This window comes from Eretmochelys imbricata, chromosome 11, assembly GCF_965152235.1.
Source record: "Eretmochelys imbricata isolate rEreImb1 chromosome 11, rEreImb1.hap1, whole genome shotgun sequence".
Classification (NCBI taxonomy): domain Eukaryota; kingdom Metazoa; phylum Chordata; order Testudines; family Cheloniidae; genus Eretmochelys; species Eretmochelys imbricata.
The window spans coordinates 45,228,827-45,252,858 of record NC_135582.1 but is presented as its reverse complement, the minus strand read 5'-3'; the positions used below and the strand labels follow the sequence as shown (position 1 = coordinate 45,252,858).

At 37.8% G+C, this 24,032-nt stretch overlaps 1 protein-coding gene across 1 annotated transcript in view; it reads left to right on the top strand.

The window, feature by feature from the left end:
• The window catches only part of TTN (titin), a 307,220-nt gene that overhangs the window by 143,442 nt on the left and 139,746 nt on the right, over positions 1-24,032 (top strand). The window contains exons 119-145 of the mRNA XM_077830394.1: positions 1,307-1,384; positions 1,600-1,759; positions 2,794-2,909; positions 5,195-5,320; positions 7,797-7,877; positions 8,135-8,209; positions 8,559-8,636; positions 8,862-8,945; positions 11,213-11,293; positions 11,477-11,557; positions 11,839-11,922; positions 12,171-12,245; positions 12,602-12,679; positions 12,906-12,989; positions 13,899-13,982; positions 14,305-14,376; positions 16,840-16,923; positions 17,152-17,421; positions 19,887-19,964; positions 20,612-20,695; positions 20,892-20,975; positions 21,267-21,377; positions 21,639-21,722; positions 22,680-22,763; positions 23,209-23,286; positions 23,507-23,590; positions 23,812-23,895. Coding sequence (XP_077686520.1) covers positions 1,307-1,384; positions 1,600-1,759; positions 2,794-2,909; positions 5,195-5,320; positions 7,797-7,877; positions 8,135-8,209; positions 8,559-8,636; positions 8,862-8,945; positions 11,213-11,293; positions 11,477-11,557; positions 11,839-11,922; positions 12,171-12,245; positions 12,602-12,679; positions 12,906-12,989; positions 13,899-13,982; positions 14,305-14,376; positions 16,840-16,923; positions 17,152-17,421; positions 19,887-19,964; positions 20,612-20,695; positions 20,892-20,975; positions 21,267-21,377; positions 21,639-21,722; positions 22,680-22,763; positions 23,209-23,286; positions 23,507-23,590; positions 23,812-23,895 — 2,562 coding nt within the window. The remainder of the gene's footprint in view (positions 1-1,306; positions 1,385-1,599; positions 1,760-2,793; positions 2,910-5,194; positions 5,321-7,796; positions 7,878-8,134; positions 8,210-8,558; positions 8,637-8,861; positions 8,946-11,212; positions 11,294-11,476; positions 11,558-11,838; positions 11,923-12,170; positions 12,246-12,601; positions 12,680-12,905; positions 12,990-13,898; positions 13,983-14,304; positions 14,377-16,839; positions 16,924-17,151; positions 17,422-19,886; positions 19,965-20,611; positions 20,696-20,891; positions 20,976-21,266; positions 21,378-21,638; positions 21,723-22,679; positions 22,764-23,208; positions 23,287-23,506; positions 23,591-23,811; positions 23,896-24,032) is intronic.

The following is a 24,032-nucleotide window of genomic DNA, read 5'->3' as shown; positions in this document are numbered from 1 at the left end:
TGAAAACACAGTTGAACTCTGAGAGTTACCATAGATGTAATTTGACCCCTGTCCCTAGCACATGGGCAAGGAACAGAATTTAATGCAAGGCAAACATACACGTACAAAGCATTTTATGTTTCCTGTCTATGGCTGTAGTTGTTGCATTGATTTTATCAGAATTGTTATACCTCTGCCATAAGCATTGTTCTACAAAAAACATTAAAACTGAACCTGTCTTTAAAGAACCATCACTGGAAGAATGGATAGAAGAAGAGGAAGAGGAAGCAATCATTTCTGTTCACAGAGAAGAGGAGATTTCATCAGTTACAGGTACAACCACAATTCAAGGAGTGTAGACTAAAATAAAAACTATCTCGGAATCTTGCTATTTTTGAAATAATTTTTTGGTTTTTATAAAAAAAAATCAAGTTTTTCCTCAGTGTGTAGATGAACATTTTTCATTACACCATTTGTTTAAATGCTGGTAAAGTTTCATATATTATGACATTTTGCCACTACTAAACAGCTCTGCCACTTCTTACGATCAGTCTTCAGCCCAACCCACTACAAAACAGCATAGTTGGTTGCTTAGAGAAAACAGGTGAAAAGCATCAATCTAATCTTAAATATCAAGAGGATCCTCTGTCCCTCAGTGTTTATGCAGATTTTGTTTCTGAGAGTATTATTCCTCCTTTCCTGTTGTTTGACTGACCAACTCAGAGATCAATAATGACATTCTGTGGACTTCCTTAGACAATTCCATTACGTATGAGAACAAGCAAACCCACAGAAACACCTATCTATTGTCAGTGAATTCATAGTGAGATTGTGTGTTGCTTTTTCTTTTGGTTTCTCTGGTTTTGAAATTTCCTAAAATCACACAATATTTTTAAAGTGCTTAAGAAAGAACCATTAGAAGAATGGATACCCCCGGTTGCTATTGAAATAGAAGAACCTCAATTCACCAAAGGTAAATTAATGAAAATGATATTCTCTAGATGTCTTTATCTGTTCCTTTATTTCACACATTTTGTTTGTTTGTGTTTGTTTCGAATACTTTTCATGTAGATATTTTGTGTTTTAGTGACAGTAACCTCTGTCTGATACTTCACCGTGTATTAACTATTACTTGTGTTTTTTGTATTGTTTTTGTTAATTGTTCCTTCTTCTTTTACTGTCTCACTTTTGGATTCAATGAAATTTCATGTATATTTTCTTTCAACAAAAATCAGTCAAGATTAAAAATATTTATTTCTAGCTGCTTATTATTAAAGTTCATTCCAAATATTAAAATTAACTATTCCTACACTTAATACCTTTAAAGTGACTGAAGTGCACAGGAAAATTATCACCAAAGAAAAAGTAGCCATCTCTGAAAAGGAGGAGGCTCCACCAAAAAGAGGTACATTGCCTTTTGAAGCTACGCAACAGATATTTATATATTGTCTTGTATCTCTGTCTAATTATGTTGCATAAAATATAGATTCTGGTGTGTGCTTTCATTTCCTTATTTGACTTACACAAATGTCAGGCCTCTGTGTTTGTATTTTTGTTGCCTATTATTTTTGCCATTTGTGAGTAATTCAAAACTCCTAAAAACGAACAATATCTTTAAAGTACCAGAAGGGCCCCAAAAAGCTGTGCCGGAAGAGAAAGTGCCTGTTCCAGTCCACCAAAAAGTGGTGGCTCCACCGGCTAAAATTACTTCCGCTCTTTCTGGGGATACAGGAGGTTTCTGCATATCAGAAATCAGTGGAACGCAGCAGGCCTTGAACCTGTGAATTATTTGATTTTAAAAAACAGTTTATATTCACTTTTTGTTATGAATTAAAAGGAATTTTGATTCTGCCCTCTAAAATAATACAGAAAATCAGGTAAAACAGTCACACTCCTGCATTTCTTGTGTATTCAAAACTGCTATGAATTGCATAGTTGTTTTGCAAAAAGAAAAGGAGTACTTGTGGCACCTTAGAGACTAACCAATTTATTTGAGCATGAGCTTTCATGAGCTACTTGCTCAAATAAATTGGTTAGTCTCTAAGGTGCCACAAGTACTCCTTTTCTTTTTGCGAATACAGACTAACACGGCTGTTACTCTGATAGTTGTTTTGGGTGCACACTAATTTTCATAAACTGAGTATCACTGATATGCAGAAGCTCACTGTCTCTTCTTAACAATAAAAGGTATCAGTCTTTTCAGATCATCAGCATTTTTTTCAAAGATGCCTTTGTGTCCTTAACATCTGTCATTTTCTTGTGTGTTTAAAATGTTATCTTTTATGTTTTTATTGTTTATGAAATTTTGTAGTTAAATTACATGTAATGGAAAGTGCCAGCAATGCTGAAGAATCTTACATTCAAATTCTATTACTGTGTCATGTACATATGCTTTAGTCATTCTTTTTAATGTATATGTCTCCTTCTATTCTTGCAATTGCTATTTTTAAAGTACCAGAAGTTCCAAAGACAGTTATCACAGAAGAAAGAGTGTCCATTGCTGTTCCAAAAAGAAAAGCAGCTCCACCAGCAAAAGGTACCCACATCCATAGAATAAATTATAAAAGAAATAATTGCCTGGCTCTTGGTCCTCCAGTCTGACTACTATATTGCCACAGTAACTTCTCTTGAATTCTGACATTCCACCAAAATCCTAGGAACCTTAAGGGATACAGGGGCAGCCGTAGGGGTGCATTTCCCTCCATTTTATCTGGTGTCAGAGGTGGCAGGAAAGCAATTAAAATGTCATATTTCTGTAACAACCACATTGAGTGGATAGGGAATGTATAACCTCTACCCCAAATATTGTTTCAGAGAAACAATACTAAAACTAGACTCTATCTTTAATGTACCAACAGTGGAAGAGCATTGGGCTTTGTCAGAGGAAATGTCCATCTCTCTTCACACGGAGGAGGAGGTTTCATACACAGGTATGAACTAAACTAAAAGAGTTTCAGGTCTGAATGAAATCTTTTAGTTTTGCCACCATTTTTTAAAATCTATTTTGTTTTGCAAGCAAAACTCAGGATTTCAAGATGAGTGTAGATTAAAAGTTTGTATTACACCTGGGGCAGGCCAATGTTTTTCCTGAAAGTGAAGCCCTTTGAATTTCTCTGCTCTCAAGAGGCTTAAATCTTCCATCCTGAGATTCCTGACTTCTTTTGTTTTCCTGGGGGAAGCTTTGGCCATGTCTACACTACCAGGATAATTTGACCTAAGTTATGCTACTCCAGCTATGTCAATAATGTACCTGGAGTCAACATCACTTAGGTCAGCTTACCCGGGTGTCTACACCACACTGCATCAACAGGAGATGCTCTCCCGTCGACTTACCTTACTCTTCTCGGGGAGCTGGAGTACTGGAGTCGACCAGAGAGCACTCTGCTGTCAATTTAGTGGGTCTTCACTAGATTCACTAAATTAATCCCCACTACATCGATTGCAGCAGTGTCGATCCCCAGTAAGCATAGACGTGGCCTCGGTTATTTAATTAGCTCCTCTCTTGGATGCAACCAGTGTGCTGCCTGTCTTTCTCTGCCCTCTGAGGGGAAACTTCCTGGCCAACTCCCTACTAAATCCGCAAGTGCTTTCCTCTTCTGTGCTGTCTGTCCTCCTTTCTGCCTCTCTATGGGAAGCCAGCACATCCGGAAGTAGTGATACAGGAAAGGCTCCTCTGGCCCTTCCTCTGCTGCCCTGTGAGTACTTGAACTCACTCTGGGGCTGAGAGAACCCAGAGTGCTCCAAGCTCTTGAGAAACCCCATTGTTGAGCACTCTGGGTGTTTCAGCAGTTCGGAGAAGAGCCTGTGAAGGAAGAGTGAGCCAGCTGTCCCCAAAGGGAGAGGAGGTCAAGGTCTACAGGCCTCCCCGAGAAGGCAAGTAGAAGTGCAGCGAGTGGGACAGAGCTTTCTTGGGCAGCAGAGTCTCCTGGCTGGGACAATTTGGGCCAAATGTGGCTGGTTTTGTAATCAAACCAATGAAAGTTGCCAGGCTCAATCAATTTCATCTTGAGTTTATTGGTTCAGACTTACCTGACACTTAAGATTAAAGGTGTGGCGCTGAAAATTTATGCACCAGCCCTGCCAGAAAGTTACAAAGAAACTGGGCTTATTTCACACAGCCTAAAAAGAACACTTGTTACCAGAAGAGGGAGATTTGCAGGCTGTGGCTTCAGGCATCTAAAAAAAGCATCCACCTGCTTGAACTAGACCTTCACAGCAAATTGCTTCTACAAGCAAAGATTAGGTTGTTCCTTGCAGAATGTAGGTAGAAATACTTAGACCTATTACTGCCAAGTAGATTCCATCTACCAAGAAGAAAATTCCCAACTTCTTTGCTATTTCAGAGATCTTAAAAGGTCATCCAAATGCCAGGGCACACTGTAGTTTTTCCTGGATGACTTCACACACTAATAACCAGCAATTTCAGAGTCAGAAGGAAAAAAATACCCAGTACTGTTTCAAAAAGAGAAGAAACTCCACCAACAAAGTGTGCACTCTCTCCTGGATGAATCTGCAAAACTGAACATAATCTACATAATAAGCTTTTTGGAGTCTTTACAGTTAAAATCTTGTCATTTTCTACATGTAGACATGGGTTACTTCTAATTTACTGCAAGCACAAGATCACTGTCTACTTCCATCTGTGCAAGTGGCTTGTTTGTACCCACTCTCCCATCTTACGCTAGAACGATGGGATTGGAATGTTTATCTGTTCTGTACAAATTCTTTGTCTCAAGTGGCTGTCAGAGGGCTCTTGCTGTATTTACTGGAGAAGCCACAGAGGCACATTTGTATGAAGGACCCTGCTCTCCTCATACGGAAAGGGGCAGTCACTGAAGTCACAGAGGGCCTGAATTTTTTCAGGATTTGATTGGATTTTGTACCAGAACTCTGACCTGGAATGTGTATAAATGCAGTGTTGGGAGAAGTGGGTACAGCAAAGAGCATCTGCTTATATGTATATGTTTAGACATGATATGTCTTTTTATTGTTGTATTAAATTATGGTTTAATGCTTCCATAATACCTCGCCAATCTGCAGTTGCCTTGGTGATCTGTGAGCCACATATAATTATGTTACCCTTTTTATATATTTTTCTTCTGTATTATTGAATTACACCATTGTGTATTTGTGTTCTACATCTTGCCTCTAGCATTTATGCTTCTGTACATTGTTTTTTAAAGTTTTTAAATGTAAATATTCTGTATCTTTAAAGTGCCTGATGTTCCCGAGAGAGTAGTCATAGAAGAAATATTACCAATTTCTATTACTAAAAAAGTGAAGAAGCCACCAGCTAAAGGTACATTGGATATAGCATTTGATCCAACATATAATGTTCTTTGTATGTCTGTGCTGTAAATGTGCCATGAATTCTGCCTTGTGTTTTTACTGAATGTTCTTGATTTCATGTTGCTGTTACTAAACCTACACAATAATTTAAAATGTCTGAAGTGCCTAGCAAGTTTACCCAAAAGAAAAGGAAACATGCTACTACTCTCCAAAAGTATAAATTCTGCAAAACAAATATATATCCAGCTATTGGTGCATTAAAATTTAAGTTACTCTGCTGTCTCTGTTAACTTAAATTCATGTTTGCTTGTTGTTTTGTGAGAATGAGCAAACTTATGGAGACGCCTGTAACCTTTAAAAATATACTGGTGGATCTGTACCACAGGTAACACAGGTAACAAAGAGCAGCAAGTACAAAACCATTGCCTGAATTCCCTCTGCATGTGACATGTTGAGTCTGCCTGTATCCAGCTGAATTCTCAAGATGACAAATTCCAGTGAGATCTATGTGTTCCTAGGGTCTCACTGAGATCAATTGGAAACCTTCAGTTGATTTGTGGGGGCATTATATCTTGCCCTGCAAAGTTCTGAGCAACTCCTGGAGGTACTGAGTGTTCTGGACTGACCCAATTCCCAAATAAGTCATTGAGATTGACACTGGGGAAGTTAAATCAGTTTCTGAGGGCCCTTCATACCTACAGTAGCTCAGCGTGTTGCAGGATCATGTCCAGAGGCAGGAGGCACCTTAAAAAAAGTATCTTACATTATTGTGATGTGATTTCCTTCCTAGTCTTTTTGTTAAGACTTTGCAGAAAATGGTAGCACTAATCTTAAGTTATATGACAAATGAAAATTATATTTTGAAATCTGAGCTAAAACCGTCCAGTAGATTAGCCACCTTTCCTTTGTCCAGCCAGTATTTCTCTAAAACAAATTCAGCAGAGGCTGTAATAAAAGAAAGGACTTGGCTCAGCACAACTATTTCCGCTTGAATTAAATGCATATATCCCCAACCTAACTCTACCAGGTGGTCTGCCCATTTCCCTGTTGCAGCTAGAAACTATCTTATTGTACATCAACACTGCAAAAAAAAAAAAAAAAAAAGTGAGTTTCAAAGTCTGAGTCAACTAACTCTGGTTTGTGAGGGTCAGGCTACAGCACTAAAAATACAAGTGTAAACATTCTGCTCAGGTTGGAGCCCAGGCTTTGAGACCCCTCCCATCACTGGTTTCTGAGCTCCAGCCCAAGCAGGAACATCTAAACTGCTATTTTAAATCCCTGTAGTGAGAATCCACGTATGTTGACCCTGACTCTGAAGGCATGGCTACACTTGCAGATGTAGAGTGCTTTGAGTTAAACCAGCCTTCGGAGAGCGCAGTAAGGAAAGCACTGCAGTCTGTCTACCCTGACAGCTACAATCACACTGGTGTGGCCACATTAGCAGCTTTTGCAATGGCCACAGAGAGCAGTGTATTGTGGTAGCTATCCCAGCAGGCAAGTGGCTGCAACGTTCTTTTCAAATGGGCGGGGGAGGGGTTGAGTGTGACAGGGAGTGTGTTGTGTGTATGTGGGGGGAGAGAGAGTGGGTTTTGGGGGGAGCTGAGAGCATGTCAGCATGCTGTCTTGTAAGTTCAGACAGCAGCAGACCCCCCCCCCCCCGCCTCTCTCTCTCATACACAACATTCCACACTAATGGTTGCTTTGTCTCGGAGCAGATAAGCAGCCGGCTGTCAGAAATGGAGCTTTCAGAGGGCATATCCGCATTTCTACAGTGAGTTCAAAACATTGGGAAGAGTGGTCACTTGACTTAAGGGGATTATGGGACGTTTCCAGAGGCTGATCAGAGCACAGTAATGCAACACCTCTTTCACACTGATGCCCGGGCGTTTCAGCCAAGGCGCAATAGCATTAATCTTCTCACCGAGGTGGAGCACCAGAAGCGTTCCAGCCGTGGAGTCAGAGCACTCTACGTGCCTTGCCAGTGTGGAAGGGTAGTGAGCTAGGGCGCCTGGGGCTGCTTTAATGCACTCTAACTCGCAAGTGTAACCAAGCCTTGAGACTCCTTCCTACGGGTTTTGTTTGTTTGGGTTTTGCACTGTAAATATACCTTAAGATTCCATTTCACATTTAAGCAGCCACACCCTTAGAGTTTATTGTATGTCCTGGTTCTCAGATATCAGTAAATTGCTACACAGTTTGGATCTTGCTACTATTTGGGGGATAGGCAGTACTCCTAGTGCAAGTGAAGACTGGGTGAATTAAATTTTCTAAATCAAGCATTCCATAGATACACTAACCAAGGACTCTATTTGTCTTTTTCACACCATAGTTTTTCTGAAAGTTTACAAGTGTTATCAAGGAAACAATCTGGAAAACGAAGCAGCAAATATATGTGTTGTGGGTGTCAGTACTCTTTGTTGGTTATTCTTTTTTAATCATTTCATTACTTGTGAAGGTAATATATGCAATAATAAACCAAATATACCAAATAGGTCACTTCTGTATTCTTAACATTAATATCTTTAAAGTGTGTGAAGAAGAGCCTCACTACATAGAGGAGGAAGTACTTGTACCTGCTCCTAAAAAAGTGGAAGCCCCACCAGCTAAAGGTATATTCTTTCTTTGCGTCCTATAACATAGAAAAATGTCTTTCTTTCAATTTCAATCTTTAATCTTTTCAATCTTTATCTTGATCAGTAAAATATAGCTTGGATACTTTTAATTTTTTTAGCATTAAACAAGTACATGTGCCTGTTTGTGTCAATTGCCAGTGTATTTATACTGAGATTTGTGTGTTCCTTTTTCTTTTGGTTTCTTTGGTATTGAAATCATTCCAATTTTCTAAAATTACACAATATTTTTAAAGTACTTAAGAAAAAACCACCAGAAGAATGGATACCCCCGGTTGCTATTGAAATAGAAGAACCTCAATTCACCAAAGGTAAACTAATGAAAATTGATATTCTCTAGATGTCTTAATCTTTTTCTTTATCTTACACATTTTGTTGTTTATTTGTTTCAAATGTTTTTCATGTAGATATTTTGTGTTTTAGTGACAGTAACTTCTATTTGGATCTTCATTGTATATAGACTATCACTAGTGTCCTTTGTACTGTTTTTCTAAATTGTTCCTTCTTCTTCTGTCTCATTTTTGTATTCAGTGAAATTTCATGTATATTTTCTTTCAACAAAAATCAGTCAAGATTAGAAAGACTTATTTCTAGCTGCCTATTATTAAAGTGCATTCCACATATTACAATTAACTATTCCTACGTTTGATATTTTTAAAGTGACTGAAGTGCACAGGAAAATTATCACCCAAGAAAAAGTAGCTGTCACTGAAAAGGAGGAAGCTCCACCAAAGAGAGGTACATTGCCTTTTGAAGCCATGCAGCAGATGTTTCTCTCTTAATATTGTCTTGTGTCCTGAACTGCCTAATTATGTTGCATAAAATATAGATTCTGGTTTATGCTTTAATTTCCTTATTTGACTTACACAAGTGTCAGGCCTCTGTGTTTGTATTTTTGTTGCCTATTATTTTTGCCATTTGTGAGTAATTCAAAACTCCTAAAAATGAACAATATCTTTAAAGTGCCAGAAGTTCCCAAGAAAGCTGTGCCAGAAGAGAAAGTGCCCGTTCCGGTCCACAAAAAAGTGGTGGCTCCACCAACTAAAGGTACATAAGCTGTTTCTGGTGAAATAAGAGGCTTCTACATATGAGAAATCAGTGGGAACCGGCAGGCCTTGAACCTGGGAATTGTTTGATTTTTTTTTTAAAAAAAAAAGCTTATACTTTCTTGATCATAAATTAAATAGAATTTTGATTGTTTCTGCCCTGCAAAAAAATGCAGAAAATTATATAAAATGGTCAGTCTCCTGCATTTCTTGTGCATTCAAAACTGCTATGAACGCGTAGTTGTTTTGGGTACACGCTAATTTTCATAAACTGAGCATCAATCATATGAAGAAGCTCATTGTCTCTTCTGAAAAGAAAGTATCAACGTCTTTTCAGATCATCAGCATTTTTTTGAAAGATGGTCTTGTGTCTTTAACATCTATCATTTTCTTGTGGGTTTAATATGCTGTCTCTTATGTTTTTTCTGTGTGTAAAATTTTTTAATTAAATTACATGTAATGGAAAATACCAGGAATGCTGAAAAATCTTACATTCAAATTCTAGAGTCCTTACTGTGTCATGTATATATGCTTTAGACATTCTTTTTTTGTGTGTGCATATGTCTCTTTCTGTTTTTCTTTTCATGCTTTTATAAATATCTTTGCTATTACTAAAACTGCACAATAATATAAAGTGAAGTGCCTAGGGAGCTTACCCAAAAGAAAAGGAAACATGCTACTACTCTCCAAAAAGTATAAATTCTGCAAGCCAAATATACATCCCGCTGTTGGTACATTAAAGTTTAAGTTGCTCTGTTTGCTCTGTTAACTTAAATTCTTGTTTGTTTGTTGTTTTGTGAGAATGAGCAAACTTATGGAGACACCTGTAACCTTTAAAAATATACTGGTGGATCTGTAACACAGGTAACTTCACACTGCATAGAGCAAAGAACACAAAGCCATTGCCTGAATTCCCTCTGCACGTGACATGTTGAATCTGTCTGTATCCAGCTGAATTCTCAAGATGACAAATTCCAGTGAGATTTATGTATTCCTAGTGTCTCACTCAGGTCAATGGGAGACTTTCAACTAGCTTCAGTGGGCATTAGATCTAGCCCTGCAAAGCACTGAGCATCTCCTAGCAGTATTGAGTGTTCAGGCCTGGTCCATCTCCCACTTAAGTCATTGACAGTGACTCCATTGACTTCGGGGGAGTTGGATCAGTCTTTGAGGGCACTTCATACCTACAGTAGCTCAGCCCTTTGCAGGATTGTGTCCAAAAGGAGAAGGCATCATGAAAAAGAAGCTAACATTAGCCTGATAAATTGTGGATAAATTGGAGAGAGTCCAGCGAAGGGCAACAAAAATGATTAGGGGTCTAAAACACATGACTTATGAGGAGAGGCTGAGGGAGCTGGGATTGTTTAGCCTGCAGAAGAGAAGAATGAGGGGGGATTTGATAGCTGCTTTCAACTACCTGAAAGGGGGTTCCAAAGAGGATGGCTCTAGACTGTTCTCAATGGTAGCAGATGACAGAACGAGGAGTAATGGTCTCAAGTTGCAGTGGGGGAGGTTTAGATTGGATATTAGGAAAAACTTTTTCACTAAGAGGGTGGTGAAACACTGGAATGCGTTGCCTAGGGAGGTGGTGGAATCTCCTTCCTTGGAAGTTTTTAAGGTCAGGCTTGACAAAGCCCTGGCTGGGATGATTTAACTGGGAATTGGTCCTGCTTCAAGCAGGGGGTTGGACTAGATGACCTTCAGGGGTCCCTTCCAACCCTGATATTCTATGATTCTATGATTCTATGATGTGATTTTCTTCCCAATCTTTTTGTTCAGAGTTCCTAGAAAATGACAGCACTGACTTTAAAATATATGGCAAATGAAAACCATGTTTTGAAATCTGAGCCAAACCTTTCAGTAAATTAGCTACCTTTCCTTCATCCACCTAATGTTTCTCTAAAACAAATTCAACAGAGACTATAATATAAGAAAGGATTTGGCTCACCACAAAAGACTACTGCTTGACATAAATGTCTACATCCGAAACCCAAATCTACGAACTGGTCTCTCCATCTAAGACTCCATTTTACACTCACAGAGCCACACCCGCTGTGTTTATTGTATGTCCTGGTTCTCAGATATCAGTAAATTGCTACTCAGTTTGGATCTTGCTACTATTTTGGGGATAGGCAGTACTCCTAGTGCAGGTGAGACTGGGTTAATTAGATTTCCTAAATCAAGCATTCCATAGATACACTAACCAAGGACTAGATCAAACATGCCAAATACATCAATTCTGTATCTTTAACATTAATATCTTTAAAGTGACTGAAGAAGAGCCTTTCTATGTAGAGGAGGAAGTACCTGTCCCTGTTCCCAAAAAAGTGGAAGTCCCACCTGCTAAAGGTACATCAACTCTTAAATATCAAATGTCAATTGTTCTACATCTCAGTGTTTCTGATTTTGTTGTTTTTGATGTATGTCCCTATTACATGTGTGTTACAAACTTCTCTTTTGACTAACCAAGTGTTTCCTTACTGTTTTGATACTTTTCCTATTTCTTAAACTATACACTGTAATATTTTTAAGTGCCTGAGAAGCCTAAGAAAGTTGTCCCACCACCAAAAGTTCCTGCTGCTCCTAAAATTGAGGAAGCTCCACCAGTGAAAGGTATAAGTTACTAATTAAAATGATTCTTCCTTACCTTGAAAGACATGACACAGGTCTTCTCTTCTCATGTTCTTGGTTTTAGTGTCTGTTAATAAAAATGTGAGTTTCTTATAAATCACAGTCTGACTGTTTGCATTACAACGGTGTGTTCTGTATACTATTATTTGTTTTTCCTTACATAAACACTTTGGTTATTATTAAACGAAGGAAACACTAATGTTACATACAAAATATATTCAGAATACTAGAGATCAATATTCTTAAAACTCTTCTTTCTAAAGTGCCTGAAGTTCGTAAGAAAGCTGTTCCTGAGGAGAAAGTGCCTGTCCCTGTTCCTAAAAAGGCAGAGGCCCCGCCAGCTAGAGGTACATCAGTTTTTTGCTTCCTATAACTTGGAAAAATGTCTTTCTTTCAATTTCAGTCTTTAACTTCTTACCTTGTTGAGTAAAATGTAGTTTAGATGCTTTTAATTTTTTAGCATTACACAAGTACATGTGCCTGTTTGTGTCCATTGCCAGTTGTATTCATAGTGAGATTTCTATGTTGCTTTTTTTCTTTTTAGTTTAGTATTGAAATCATTCCAATTTTCTAAAATTACACAATATTTTTAAAGTACTTAAGAAAAAACCACCAGAAGAATGGATACCTCCTGTTGCTGTTGAAATAGAAGAACCTCAATTCACCAAAGGTAAACTAATGAAAATAATATTCTCTAGATGTCTTTATCTGTTGCTTTATCTTACACTTTATGTTTGTTTGTTTGTTCGTTTCAAATGTTTTTCATGTAGATATTTTGTGTTTTAGTGACAGTAACCTCTGTCTAGATCTTCACTATGTATAAACTATCACTTGTGTCCTTTATACTGTTTTTGTAAATTGTTCCTTCTTCTTTTACTGTCTCATTTTTGTATTCAGTGAAATTTCATGTATAATTTCTTTCATCAAAAATCAATTAAGATTAAAAAGATTTATTTCTAGCTGCTTATTATTAAAGCACCTTCCAAATATTGCAATTAAATATTCCTACGTTTGATATTTTTAAAGTGACTGAAGTGCACAGGAAAATTATCACCGAAGAGAAAGTAGCCATCTCTGAAAAGGAGGAGGCTCCACGAAAAAGAGGTACATTGCCTTTTCAAACTATGCAATAGATGCTTGTCTGTTATTAATGTCTTGTATCTAGAATAGTTTAGTTCCATTACATAAAATGTAGATTCTGGTGTATGCTTTTGTTTCCTTATTTAACTTACAAAAATGTCAGGTCTCTGTGCTTGTATTTTTGTTGCCTGATTGTTTTTACTGTTTGTGTGTAATTCAAATCTCCTAAAAGTAAAAAATCTCTTTAAAGTGCCAGAAGTTCCCAAGAAAGCTGTGCCAGAAGAGAAAGTACCCGTTCCGGTCCACAAAAAAGTGGTGGCTCCACCAGCTAAAGGTAAATCAGCTCTTTTCTGGTGATACAGGAGGCTTCTACATATCAGAAATCAGTGGGAACCAGAAGGCCTTGAACCTGGGAATGGTTTAATTAAAATAAAACAAACAGTTTATACTAATTTGGTTATAAATTAAAAGGAATTTTGGTTTCTGCCCTGCAAAAAATTTAGAAAATTATGTAAAACAGCTGATCCCCTGCATTTCTTGTGTATTCAAAACTGTTATTAATTGCAATCATTGTTTTGGGGGCACACTAATTTTGATAAATTGAGCATCATTCATATGCAGAAGCTCACTGTGTCTTCTCTTTAAAAAAGTGTCAATGACTTTTCACATCATCAGCATTTTTATTTCAAAGATGCCTTTGTGTCCTTAACTTCTTTCATTTTCTTTTGGGCTTAAAAAACTCTTTTATCTTTTTTCGGTGTGTGAAATTTTGTAGTTAAATTACATGCACTGGAAGGTGCCAGCAACACTGAACAATTAAATTCTAGAGCCCTTAATGTGTCATGTAAATATCTTTTAGTCATTCTTTTTTATGTGCATATGTCTCTTTCTGTTTTTCTTTTCATGCTTTTATTAATATTATTGCTGTTACTAAAACAGCACAATAATTTAAAATGTCTGAAATTCATAAGGAGCTTACCATGAAGAAAAAAATCTGGTATTATTCTTCAGAAAATATATATTCCACAAGCCAAATGCATATCCTGTTGTCTTTGTGAACGTAAATTCTTGTTTGCTTGTTGTTTGGTTTCAAGTCCATGTCTATTTTTAAACACACAAGCTTACGTTGTAAATGTGCATTTATTTTGTACTTGTTCATCCATAATTCTTTAACATGAGCATAAATTAACAGAGAGCATCTGAATTTTGCAATTTAGTATTCTTACAATTATTATTTTTAAAGTACCAGAAGTTCCAAAGACAGTTATCACAGAAGAAAGAGTGTCCATTGCTGTTCCAAAAAGAAAAGCAGCTCCACCAGCAAAAGGTACCCACATCCATAGAATAAATTATAAAAGAAATAATTGCCTGGCTCTTGGTCCTCCAGTCTGACTACTATATTGCCACAGTAACTTCTCTTGAATTCTGACATTCCACCAAAATCCTAGGAACCTTAAGGGATACAGGGGCAGCTGTAGGGGTGCATTTCCCTCCATTTTATCTGGTGTCAGAGGTGGCAGGAAAGCAATTAAAATGTCATATTTCTGTAACAACCACATTGAGTGGATAGGGAATGTATAACCTCTACCCCAAATATTGTTTCAGAGGAACAATACTAAAACTAGACTCTATCTTTAATGTACCAACAGTGGAAGAGCATTGGGCTTTGTCAGAGGAAATGTCCATCTCTCTTCACACGGAGGAGGAGGTTTCATACACAGGTATGAACTAAACTAAAAGAGTTTCAGGCCTGAATGAAATCTTTTAGTTTTGCCACCATTTTTTAAAATCTATTTTGTTTTGCAAGCAAAACTCAGGATTTCAAGATGAGTGTAGATTAAAAGTTTGTATTACACCTGGGGCAGGCCAATGTTTTTCCTGAAAGTGAAGCCCTTTGAATTTCTCTGCTCTCACGAGGCTTAAATCTTCCATCCTGAGATTCCTGACTTCTTTTGTTTTCCTGGGGGAAGCTTTGGCCATGTCTACACTACCAGGATAATTTGACCTAAGTTATGCTACTCCAGCTATGTCAATAATGTACCTGGAGTCAACATCACTTAGGTCAGCTTACCCGGGTGTCTACACCACACTGCATCAACAGGAGATGCTCTCCCGTCGACTTACCTTACTCTTCTCGGGGAGCTGGAGTACTGGAGTCGACCAGAGAGCACTCTGCTGTCAATTTAGTGGGTCTTCACTAGATTCACTAAATTAATCCCCACTACATCGATTGCAGCAGTGTCGATCCCCAGTAAGCATAGACGTGGCCTCGGTTATTTAATTAGCTCCTCTCTTGGATGCAACCAGTGTGCTGCCTGTCTTTCTCTGCCCTCTGAGGGGAAACTTCCTGGCCAACTCCCTACTAAATACGCAAGTGCTTTCCTCTTCTGTGCTGTCTGTCCTCCTTTCTGCCTCTCCTATGGGAAGCCAGCACATCCGGAAGTAGTGATACAGGAAAGGCTCCTCTGGCCCTTCCTCTGCTGCCCTGTGAGTACTTGAACTCACTCTGGGGCTGAGAGAACCCAGAGTGCTCCAAGCTCTTGAGAAACCCCATTGTTGAGCACTCTGGGTGTTTCAGCCCTGGGTGAATTAAGAGGCTTGTAGAGCCACAGCAGTGAGACTTGGCCTCAGTGCAGCAGTATAACTGGTAGGATGGACAGGACACCTGCACTTGGAGCTGTGAGAAGGGGAGAACTGCAGGAGAGGCTCCTTGCTGGCCTCCCAAATAACAGGATGGGGGAGAAGACCAGCCTGCAGTTCGGAGAAGAGCCTGTGAAGGAAGAGTGAGCCAGCTGTCCCCAAAGGGAGAGGAGGTCAAGGTCTACAGGCCTCCCCGAGAAGGCAAGTAGAAGTGCAGCAAGTGGGACAGAGCTTTCTTGGGCAGCAGAGTCTCCTGGCCTGGACCATTTGGGCCAAATGTGGCTGGTTTTGTAATCAAACCAATGAAAGTTGCCAGGCTCAATCAATTTCATCTTGAGTTTATGGGTTCAGACTTACCTGAATTTACCTGAACTTACCTGACACTTAAGATTAAAGTTTGAGGCACTGAAAATTTATGCACCAGCCCTGCCAGAAAGTTACAAAGATACTAGGCATATTTCACACAGCCCTAAAAAGAACACTTGTTACCAGGAGTGGGAGTTTCTCAGGCTGTGGCTTCAGGCATCTAAAAAAAGCATCCACTTGCTTGAACTAGACCCTCACAGCAAATTGCTGCGACAAGCAAAGATTAGGTTGTTCCTTGCAGAATGTAGGTAGAAATACTTAGACCTATTACTGCCAAGTAGATTCCATCTACCAAGAAGAAAATTCCCAACTTCTTTGCTATTTCAGAGATCCTAAAAGGTCATCCAAATGCCAGGGCACACTGTAGTTTTTCCTGGATGACTTCACACACTAATAACCAGCAATTTCAGAGTCAGAAGAAAAAAAATACCCAGTACTGTTTCAAAAAGAGAAGAAACTCCACCAACAAAGTGTGCACTCTCTCCTGGATGAATCTGCAAAACTGAACATAATCTACATAATAAGCTTTTTGGAGTCTTTACAGTTAAAATCTTGTCATTTTCTACATGTGGACATGAGTTACTTCTAACTTACTGCAAGCACAAGATCACTGTCTACTTCCATCTGTGCAAGTGGCTTGTTTGTACCCTCTCTCCCATCTTACACGAGGACGATGAGGTTGGAATGTTTATCTGTTCTGTACAAATTCTTTGTTTCAAGCGGCTGTCAGAGGGCTCTTGCTGGATTTTACTGGAGAAGCTCAAAGAGAGCCACAGAGGCATATTTGTGTGAAGGACCCTGCTCTCCTCATATGGAAGGAGACAGTCACTGAGGTCACATAGGGGCTGAATTTTCTCAGGATTTGATTGGATTTTGTACCAGAGCTCTGACCTGGAATGTGTATAAATGCACTGTTGGCAGAAGTGGGTACAGCAAAGAGCATCTGCTTATATGTATTTGTTGAGACATGATATGTCTTTTTTGTTGTTGTTGTATAAAACTATGGTTTAATGTTTCCATTGTCAGGCTGCACAGTTGCCTTGGCGATATGTGAGCCATGTTTATGTTAGATACCCTTTTTTATATATCTTTCTTCTTGCCTCTAGTGTTTGTGCTTCTTGCCTCTAGTGTTTGTGTTTTTTGAAGTTTTTAAATGTAAATATTCTGTATCGTTAAAGTGGCTGATGTTCCTGAGAAAGTAGTCATAGAAGAAAAATTACCGATTTCTATTACTAAAAAAGTGAAGAGGCCACCAGCTAAAGGTACATTGGATATAGCATTAGATACTGTAGTATAGTTCTGTAGTATTAAAACATATGTTCTTTGCATGTCAGTGTTGTAAATGTGCCGTGAATTCTGCCTTGTATTTTTACTGAACATTCTTGATTTGATTTAGCTCTTACATTACAATGCTTCATAGCTTTATAGTTCTGTTCATGAGTATTTTTGTGATGGCTTTTAAAATTCTTTAAATTGATATCTTTTCAAAGTGCCTGAAGAACGTAAGACAGTTGTCCAAAAAGAAAAAATATATGTTGAAGTTCCCCAGTATGAAGAGGAAGAAGAAGAGGTCACCCACTATGAAGAAGAGGTCACCCACTATGAGGAGGAAGAGGAAGTTACCCACTATGAAGAGGAAGTCACCCACTATGAGGAGGAGGATGTTACCCAATATGAAGAGGAAGTTCCTCAATACGAGGAAGAGGAGGAGGAGGAGGAAGTTCCCCAGTATGAAGAAGAGGCTCCCCCACCAGTGAAAGGTATAATGAAATTTTGGGATAAAATCAGAATAGAACTCTTCTGTTTTGCAAATATGATTTTCTTTTAATTACTCCAGTACATTATTTTTCCTTTGTTATGATAATTAATTATTGGTGTGTGTTTCAAAGTGTGTTGCATGTTTGAATGCTTACTGTTCATTAAAATTTTTTGTAACTATAATCAGTGTTCCATGTTGTAAATAAGCAATTGGCAGCATAAGGAGTCTGTGTAATCAGATAAGGCAATGAACGTTCCAGTCAGTTTTATCTCATGCTGGTTTGGGGCCTTATCTTGTTATCAGTCCATATTTTAAATTCCCGTTGACTTAGTGCAAGTTCCACAATCACAAGAAAAGGCATTTGTATCCTGATGATGGGTAGCCTAAGTGGCGAAAAGCACCTAAATGATTTAGGAACACAAATCCTATTGACTTTCACTTTGGCATTTTGGAAAATCCTAAATCATCTTTGGGATTTTTTTAACATCACAGAAGCCAGAAATGGAAAGGGCTGATTAGATTATCCAGTCCATCTCTCAGAGTGTTTAAATATTTTCATAGGGAGAACAGTTGGTGAGGATGCTTGGAAGTCTCCATCACCCTCACATATTAATCTCCACTGACAGGGTAATCAGGTCATAACTTCTCAACAAAACATTGTATTGTAAGAATATACCTATTTGTTGATTCTGAAACCGTTCACAGGAAATGTTAGGCTTCCACTAATCTCCCAATCCTAATATTAAAAAAAAAAGTTTCAACCTGTCCTGTTTTGACACTTTCAAAACAAAAATTTTCAATGTTTGGTTTGAAACAACTTTTTAAAAGATGTTAGTTAATTTATACTAAAAATTTTATTTTAAAAGGTTGAAATTGACATTAAACATTGTAATCAACTTAATCCATCTGTTTAAAATGGTTGGTTCATCAACATTTTTGAGATTTCAACATTTTGCCCTAATTTGAGGACGGGAAATTTTTCAAACTCTCAACATTTCTCATAGGACGGAAAAACCTTTCCCCATCCAACTCTATGTCCAACACCTCACATCATAACACAAAGACAAAGGGTAAAATCCAGAACTGCCTGTGTGATTTAGGAGAAATCCGAATTTCAAAAGGAAGTTAAGGACTTATCAAAATTCTTGTTTTATATTTTACCAATAGTGGCTCCACCCTAAAGGTGAATTTAGGGTTTATTTTGATCAGCTAATACATATCAAAACTACACTTTGAATTGTCTACACAAGGATTTCAACACATTAGTAAACACATTTTACAAATATGCCTTTTTCCTTGTGAAAACTAGGTCAGCCTATGCTCTCTGAAAATAAATATATGGTTTGTCTAGATTAGGAAAAGAGACTGAGGTTACTTAATATCTACCTTGACCATCTAAACGAAGCTAAAAGTTGCTGCTTGCCTTTACTCATGAAAAAATTGTTATGTTGGAGTTAACTTCCATGTTATTTTGACCTCTTTTCCTAATCTAGACCAAGACAATGGGATTATTCTCTTGCTTAAAGTTAAGCATGTGTGAAAATCAATGTATGACAAGGCCAGTTACCCTACCCAGGGAGGTGGTCAGTGATTTCTTCCAGTCTACCAAGTATCCCATCATTCAATTTGTATTGAGGTTTCAGGGTTGTTGAATACAATTTTTTTAAAGAAACTCTTTGGGTGAAATCTTTGCTCCAAAGAGAAAACTGTCACTGACCTTCAATAGCGCCAGAATTTTATCCTTTGTCATTGAAGAAAATGGTCTTGGTACATTCTGCTGTTCACCATTAAATTTGTAGATGCTTCTAATTAGCTAAGAGTTCCAGTTTGTGAGCAAGGTAGTTGATAAAATCCTATGTTTTCTTGTCATGTAGAGAGTACTAGCAATATACTCAAAATTTCTGAAAAAAGAATGGAACCTTTAATATATATTCTAAATCTGGCCATTCAGCATCTTAAATTTAATGTATTAAGTGCCTAATAAGTGTAAGAAAGTAGTCTCAGGAAAAAAATACTAGTACCAGGAAAAGAAGAATCACAACTGAAAGATACTTGATATAGTAATTGGCGCTAAATTTTTCATCAATTTTTTAAATTTTGACCAAAAATTGATTTTTTCCCCAAATTTCCTCATTACCACCGCCATTTCTGACCAGCTGTAATAACCTAGTTTTAAGGGCCAGACCATGTGGTCTTTACTCAGACTTGGATAAGGAAAAACCACATTGACATTAAGATAAATTTGCCTTGCCAGATCAATGGCTGAGTAAGAACTGCAGGATTTGGCTCATTACAAATAAACACATCCCTTTATTGTGCTGTTTCCTGTCTTTTTAATATTAAATTGATGTTGAGTGTTACCTGTTTGTGGTGGAATAACTTTCTTGCATTACAATTGAGTTCTTGTACTTTATGTTCCTGTTGTTTTGTAAGTAAATTCCTAAAACAAAAATGGTATTTTTAAAGTGCCTGAGGTGCCTAAGAGACCTATCCCAGAGGAAAAAGTACCTGTTCCCAAGAGAAAAGAAGCTCCTCCAGTGAAAGGTACATCACCTCTTCTCTGAAGTTATCAAACTTTGTTTAATATTTAATTAACTTTACTACTTCTTGTATATTTGCTGCGTAGTTGTAGCCATGTTGGTCCTCGTATATTAGAGATATGGGGTGGGTGAGGTAATATCCTTTATTTGACCAACTTCTGTTGGTGAAAGAGACAAGCTTTTTTGCTTACACAGAACTCTTCTTCAAGTCTGGAAAAGGTACTCAGTGTGTCACAGCTAAATATAAGGTAGAACATAAGGAGTTGAGCATAAGGAGTTAACACATGTTGGAGGAGACCATTCAAGGTGATATGAGCAATTAGCATCTCTGGAGTTGTAGGACAAAGGAGGGTTAGCGGGTTACAAATTGTTATAATGAGCCATAAATCCAGTGTCTTTATTGAGTCCATGATTTTTAGTATCTAGTAAAGTTATGAATTTAATCTCCCAAGCTCATGAAGATATGAAGTGATTTGAAAAGTGTTTGCCCAGGAGTGTTAGGGTGTTTTTGTTGTATGTTTGATATAAACATTTATTATCTTGTTCTTCGGGAGGCATATCTTCATTTGAAATCTTTGTGAGCATGTCTTTTTGCTTTTCTGTTTGGAATGGCATGTGGGAGGTATTCTCAACCAAAATCATGTTTTAAAGTGCCAGAGGTGCCACAGAAACCTGTGCCAGAAGAAAAAGTGCCTGTTCTCGTGCCCGAAAGAAAGGAAGCTCCACCAGCCAAAGGTACAACCGTGTGTGATTCAATGTGTGCATCCTGATCTTTCACCCTTCACTCGCCTTTTCATCATTCAGGGCATCATGAGGAGAAACATATTTCTGTTCTTGCGAATTGTTATTCTGTGGTCTTATGCTTCATGTCACTGTTCTGTATCTTATGGTTCAAAAGTGAAATTCTCAACGTACAATAATATCTTTAAAGTGCCTGAGGTGCCCAAGAAAGCTGTCCCAGAAGAGGAAGTGCCCATTCCAGTGCCTAAAAAAGTGGAGGCTCCGCCAGCTAAAGGTACATCAGTTTGCGACGCATCCACACAATTCTGTCATTGCTTGCTCACATATGGAACATTACAAGTAAGGGGGTCTGATCCTGTTCCAAAAGAACTCAATAGCAAAACCGCTCATTGATTTCACTGGGTTCAGGATCAAGCCCCACACTGTGAATGTTTCTTATAATGCAGCGTTTAGAAAACTGGTTTTTGCTTTACACATTTGTACCTTATGTTTTAAGTTGTCTTTCTATTTTGGAGCCGTGGAAAGGATAACAATTATTCATAAATCAAAATAATATTTCTTAAAGTGCCTGCTGTCCCGAAAAAAGCTGTTCCCGAAGAGAAAGTTCCTGTTGCTGGGCCTAAAAAAACAGAACCCATCCCTGCACCTAAAAAACCAGAACCTCCACCACCTAAAGGTATATCACCTTCAAATTGAGAGTAATTATACATATTCAAAGTGTGTGTGTGTGTGTATACACTTACTGTTTACATGTGTATATATGTGTGTGCGCATGGGTTTGTATAATATACAGCTTTTTGTTCCATTGAATCTTTCACACCCAGATAAATTTGTGTAACTCCCTTCTTATGTGTTGTTTTAAGTGTTTGCTATCTTCTGTTTTCTGTTTCTGATGTTGTACAAAAATTAAATTTGTTCAAACAAAATATCTTTAAAGTGCCTGAGGTGCCCAAGAAAGCTGTCCCAGAAGAGAAAGTACCTGTTGCTGTTCCTAAAGTAAAGAAAGCTCCACCAGCTAAAGGTACATCATTTTGGGGTATATGGAAGTGAGTGTTCTGTCATTTGGACGTTGACATTTCAGTGGAATTTGGTTGTGGCGATCACAATTTAGATCCTCATTTCCATACCCCAGTGTTCATTATTAAGGAATAGTATGGCTCAGACAGGGCTTGATCCTGCAGCATTGAAATCAATGGGAGCTTTGGCACTGACTTCAATGGGCTCAGAATCAGACCTTTAATGATTAACTGGTTTCCAATTATAATGATCTGCCAAGAACAAAACTAAGAGGCTTTTTGTATGCTAATCAAAGCAGCAATGTCCTGCACATAGTGTTTGTGTGGCATAAAGTGTCTTTTAAACAAAATGTCTGGTAGAATTCTCTTTGATTTTCCCTTGGGCAAGGATGTGGTATGATCTGTGCCCTGAAGAATCTCCGATACTTAGCCTGAGAGATCTGCAGTATATTCTAATATCTCACAGCATGCACTGCTAAATCTACTACAGAAAAAGGTACAAACACATCTGACTGGGTAACAAGAACTCAAATCCTAACTGTGTAGAAACAGAAATGAAGGCAACTGAGTACAGACAGCACCCGATGATGCTGAACTTTATGCCCATTCAGCAGAGTGGTTTACAACTGAACTAGAAAGCAAACACACTGGTAGCTCTTAGTATGCAAAATAAGATGCCAAAGGGGTTTCTATGTACTCCCTTTTTGTAATATGTGAATATGTGTTGCAAATAGTGTTTGATTGGTAATGATGTGTCGTAGATAACCATCAGCGGGAAAGTTGCCCAAGCTGATCCTTACATCCCAATTCCACTGTAACGTTACCATGAAATACACATACAGAATATTCTTTATATCAGTGGTTATTGTTGTGCAAGTTTGTGTCCTTGTGTTTTATGTTGTGTTTTTCTTTCTGATGTTGCTTGAAAATGAAATTCTTAAAATGAAATAATATCTTTAAAGTGCCCGAGGTGCCAAAGAAACCTGTCCCAGAAGAAAAAATATCTGTAGACATTCCTAAAAAAATGGAGCCTCCGCCAGCGAAAGGTACATGAATTAATTGCAAGGCGAATAAACAGTGTTATTATTCCCTTACATTTTCAATAACCGCACTAACATCCAATCTGAGGCTGAGCCTGAATCCACTGAAGTTTTGAAATTGACTTCACTGGGAGTAGGCCTTACAAGATACAGTTATAATTTTGTCCTGTGCATTTGTATTCTTTTGTCTGTGTTGCCCTTCTGTTTCTGATGTATACAATTTCTCAAATTGCTAACATAAGATAACATCTGCAAAGTGTTTGAGTTGCCTGAAAAATCTGTCCCTGTAGAGAAAGTGTCTGTTGTTTGTAACCTGATTCCAGCTTAAAAACACTTACAGTATGTTCTTTAGTTCAGTTCTTGCTTTCACTGTGTCCTGGCATTTTATGTCCTCTTTCTTTTTCTGATGTTGCTTGAAAATGAAATTTTAAAAATCAAATGTCTTTTAAAGTGCAAGAAGTGCCTAAGAAACCTGTCCCTGAAGAGAAAGTACCTGTTCCTAAAAAGGTTGAGCCTCCAACAGTTAAAGGTACAATAGTTTAATAATGAAAATATGAACACTGACACTAATTAATGTGAATTGTTCAACTTCTTAGTACAAAGCATTTTAATATATGTGCCTTGTGTTACTTCTGTGTTTTGATATTTGTTTGTGGGTTTATATTTCTGTTGTCTGTAAATTTATGTACTTGGACGTTGGTTTTGATATTGTGTAACAAAAATACTAAAACCAGATAATGTCTTTAAAGTGCCTAAGGTGTCTAAGAAAGTTATTCCTGAAGAGAAGATACCTGTTGCTCCTCCTAAAAAAGTGGAGCCCCCAGCTGTGAAAGGTACATGCATTCTTGACAGCTATCATATATGTTAAAATAGTTGATCTTATTCTTTCTAACACCAGCGTTTTCTGACTGTTCTGTCAAATTTCTGTGTATTCTTGTCTCAAAGATTAATTGTTGCACTATAAAATCGTGAGACTGTGTTTTGTATTGCTTTCTTATTTGTATTGCTTTGTTAAACCATTTAAAATCCCTAAAAGAAAGCCATATCTTTAAAGTCCCTGAGGTACGTAAGAGAGCTGTTCCTGAAGAAAAAGTGCCAGCTGCTGTTCCTAAACCAAAGGAAGTTCCTCCAGCCAAAGGTAGAGACATGCCTTACTGAATTTCTTCAAAATATCTATTCCTCTTACTTGTTCCTAAAATATTTTGGAATGTGATCACTTTTCATAGAATCTCTCTTTCTTTTTATAAAAACTTCTTGCTGTTGTATTTATAAGAT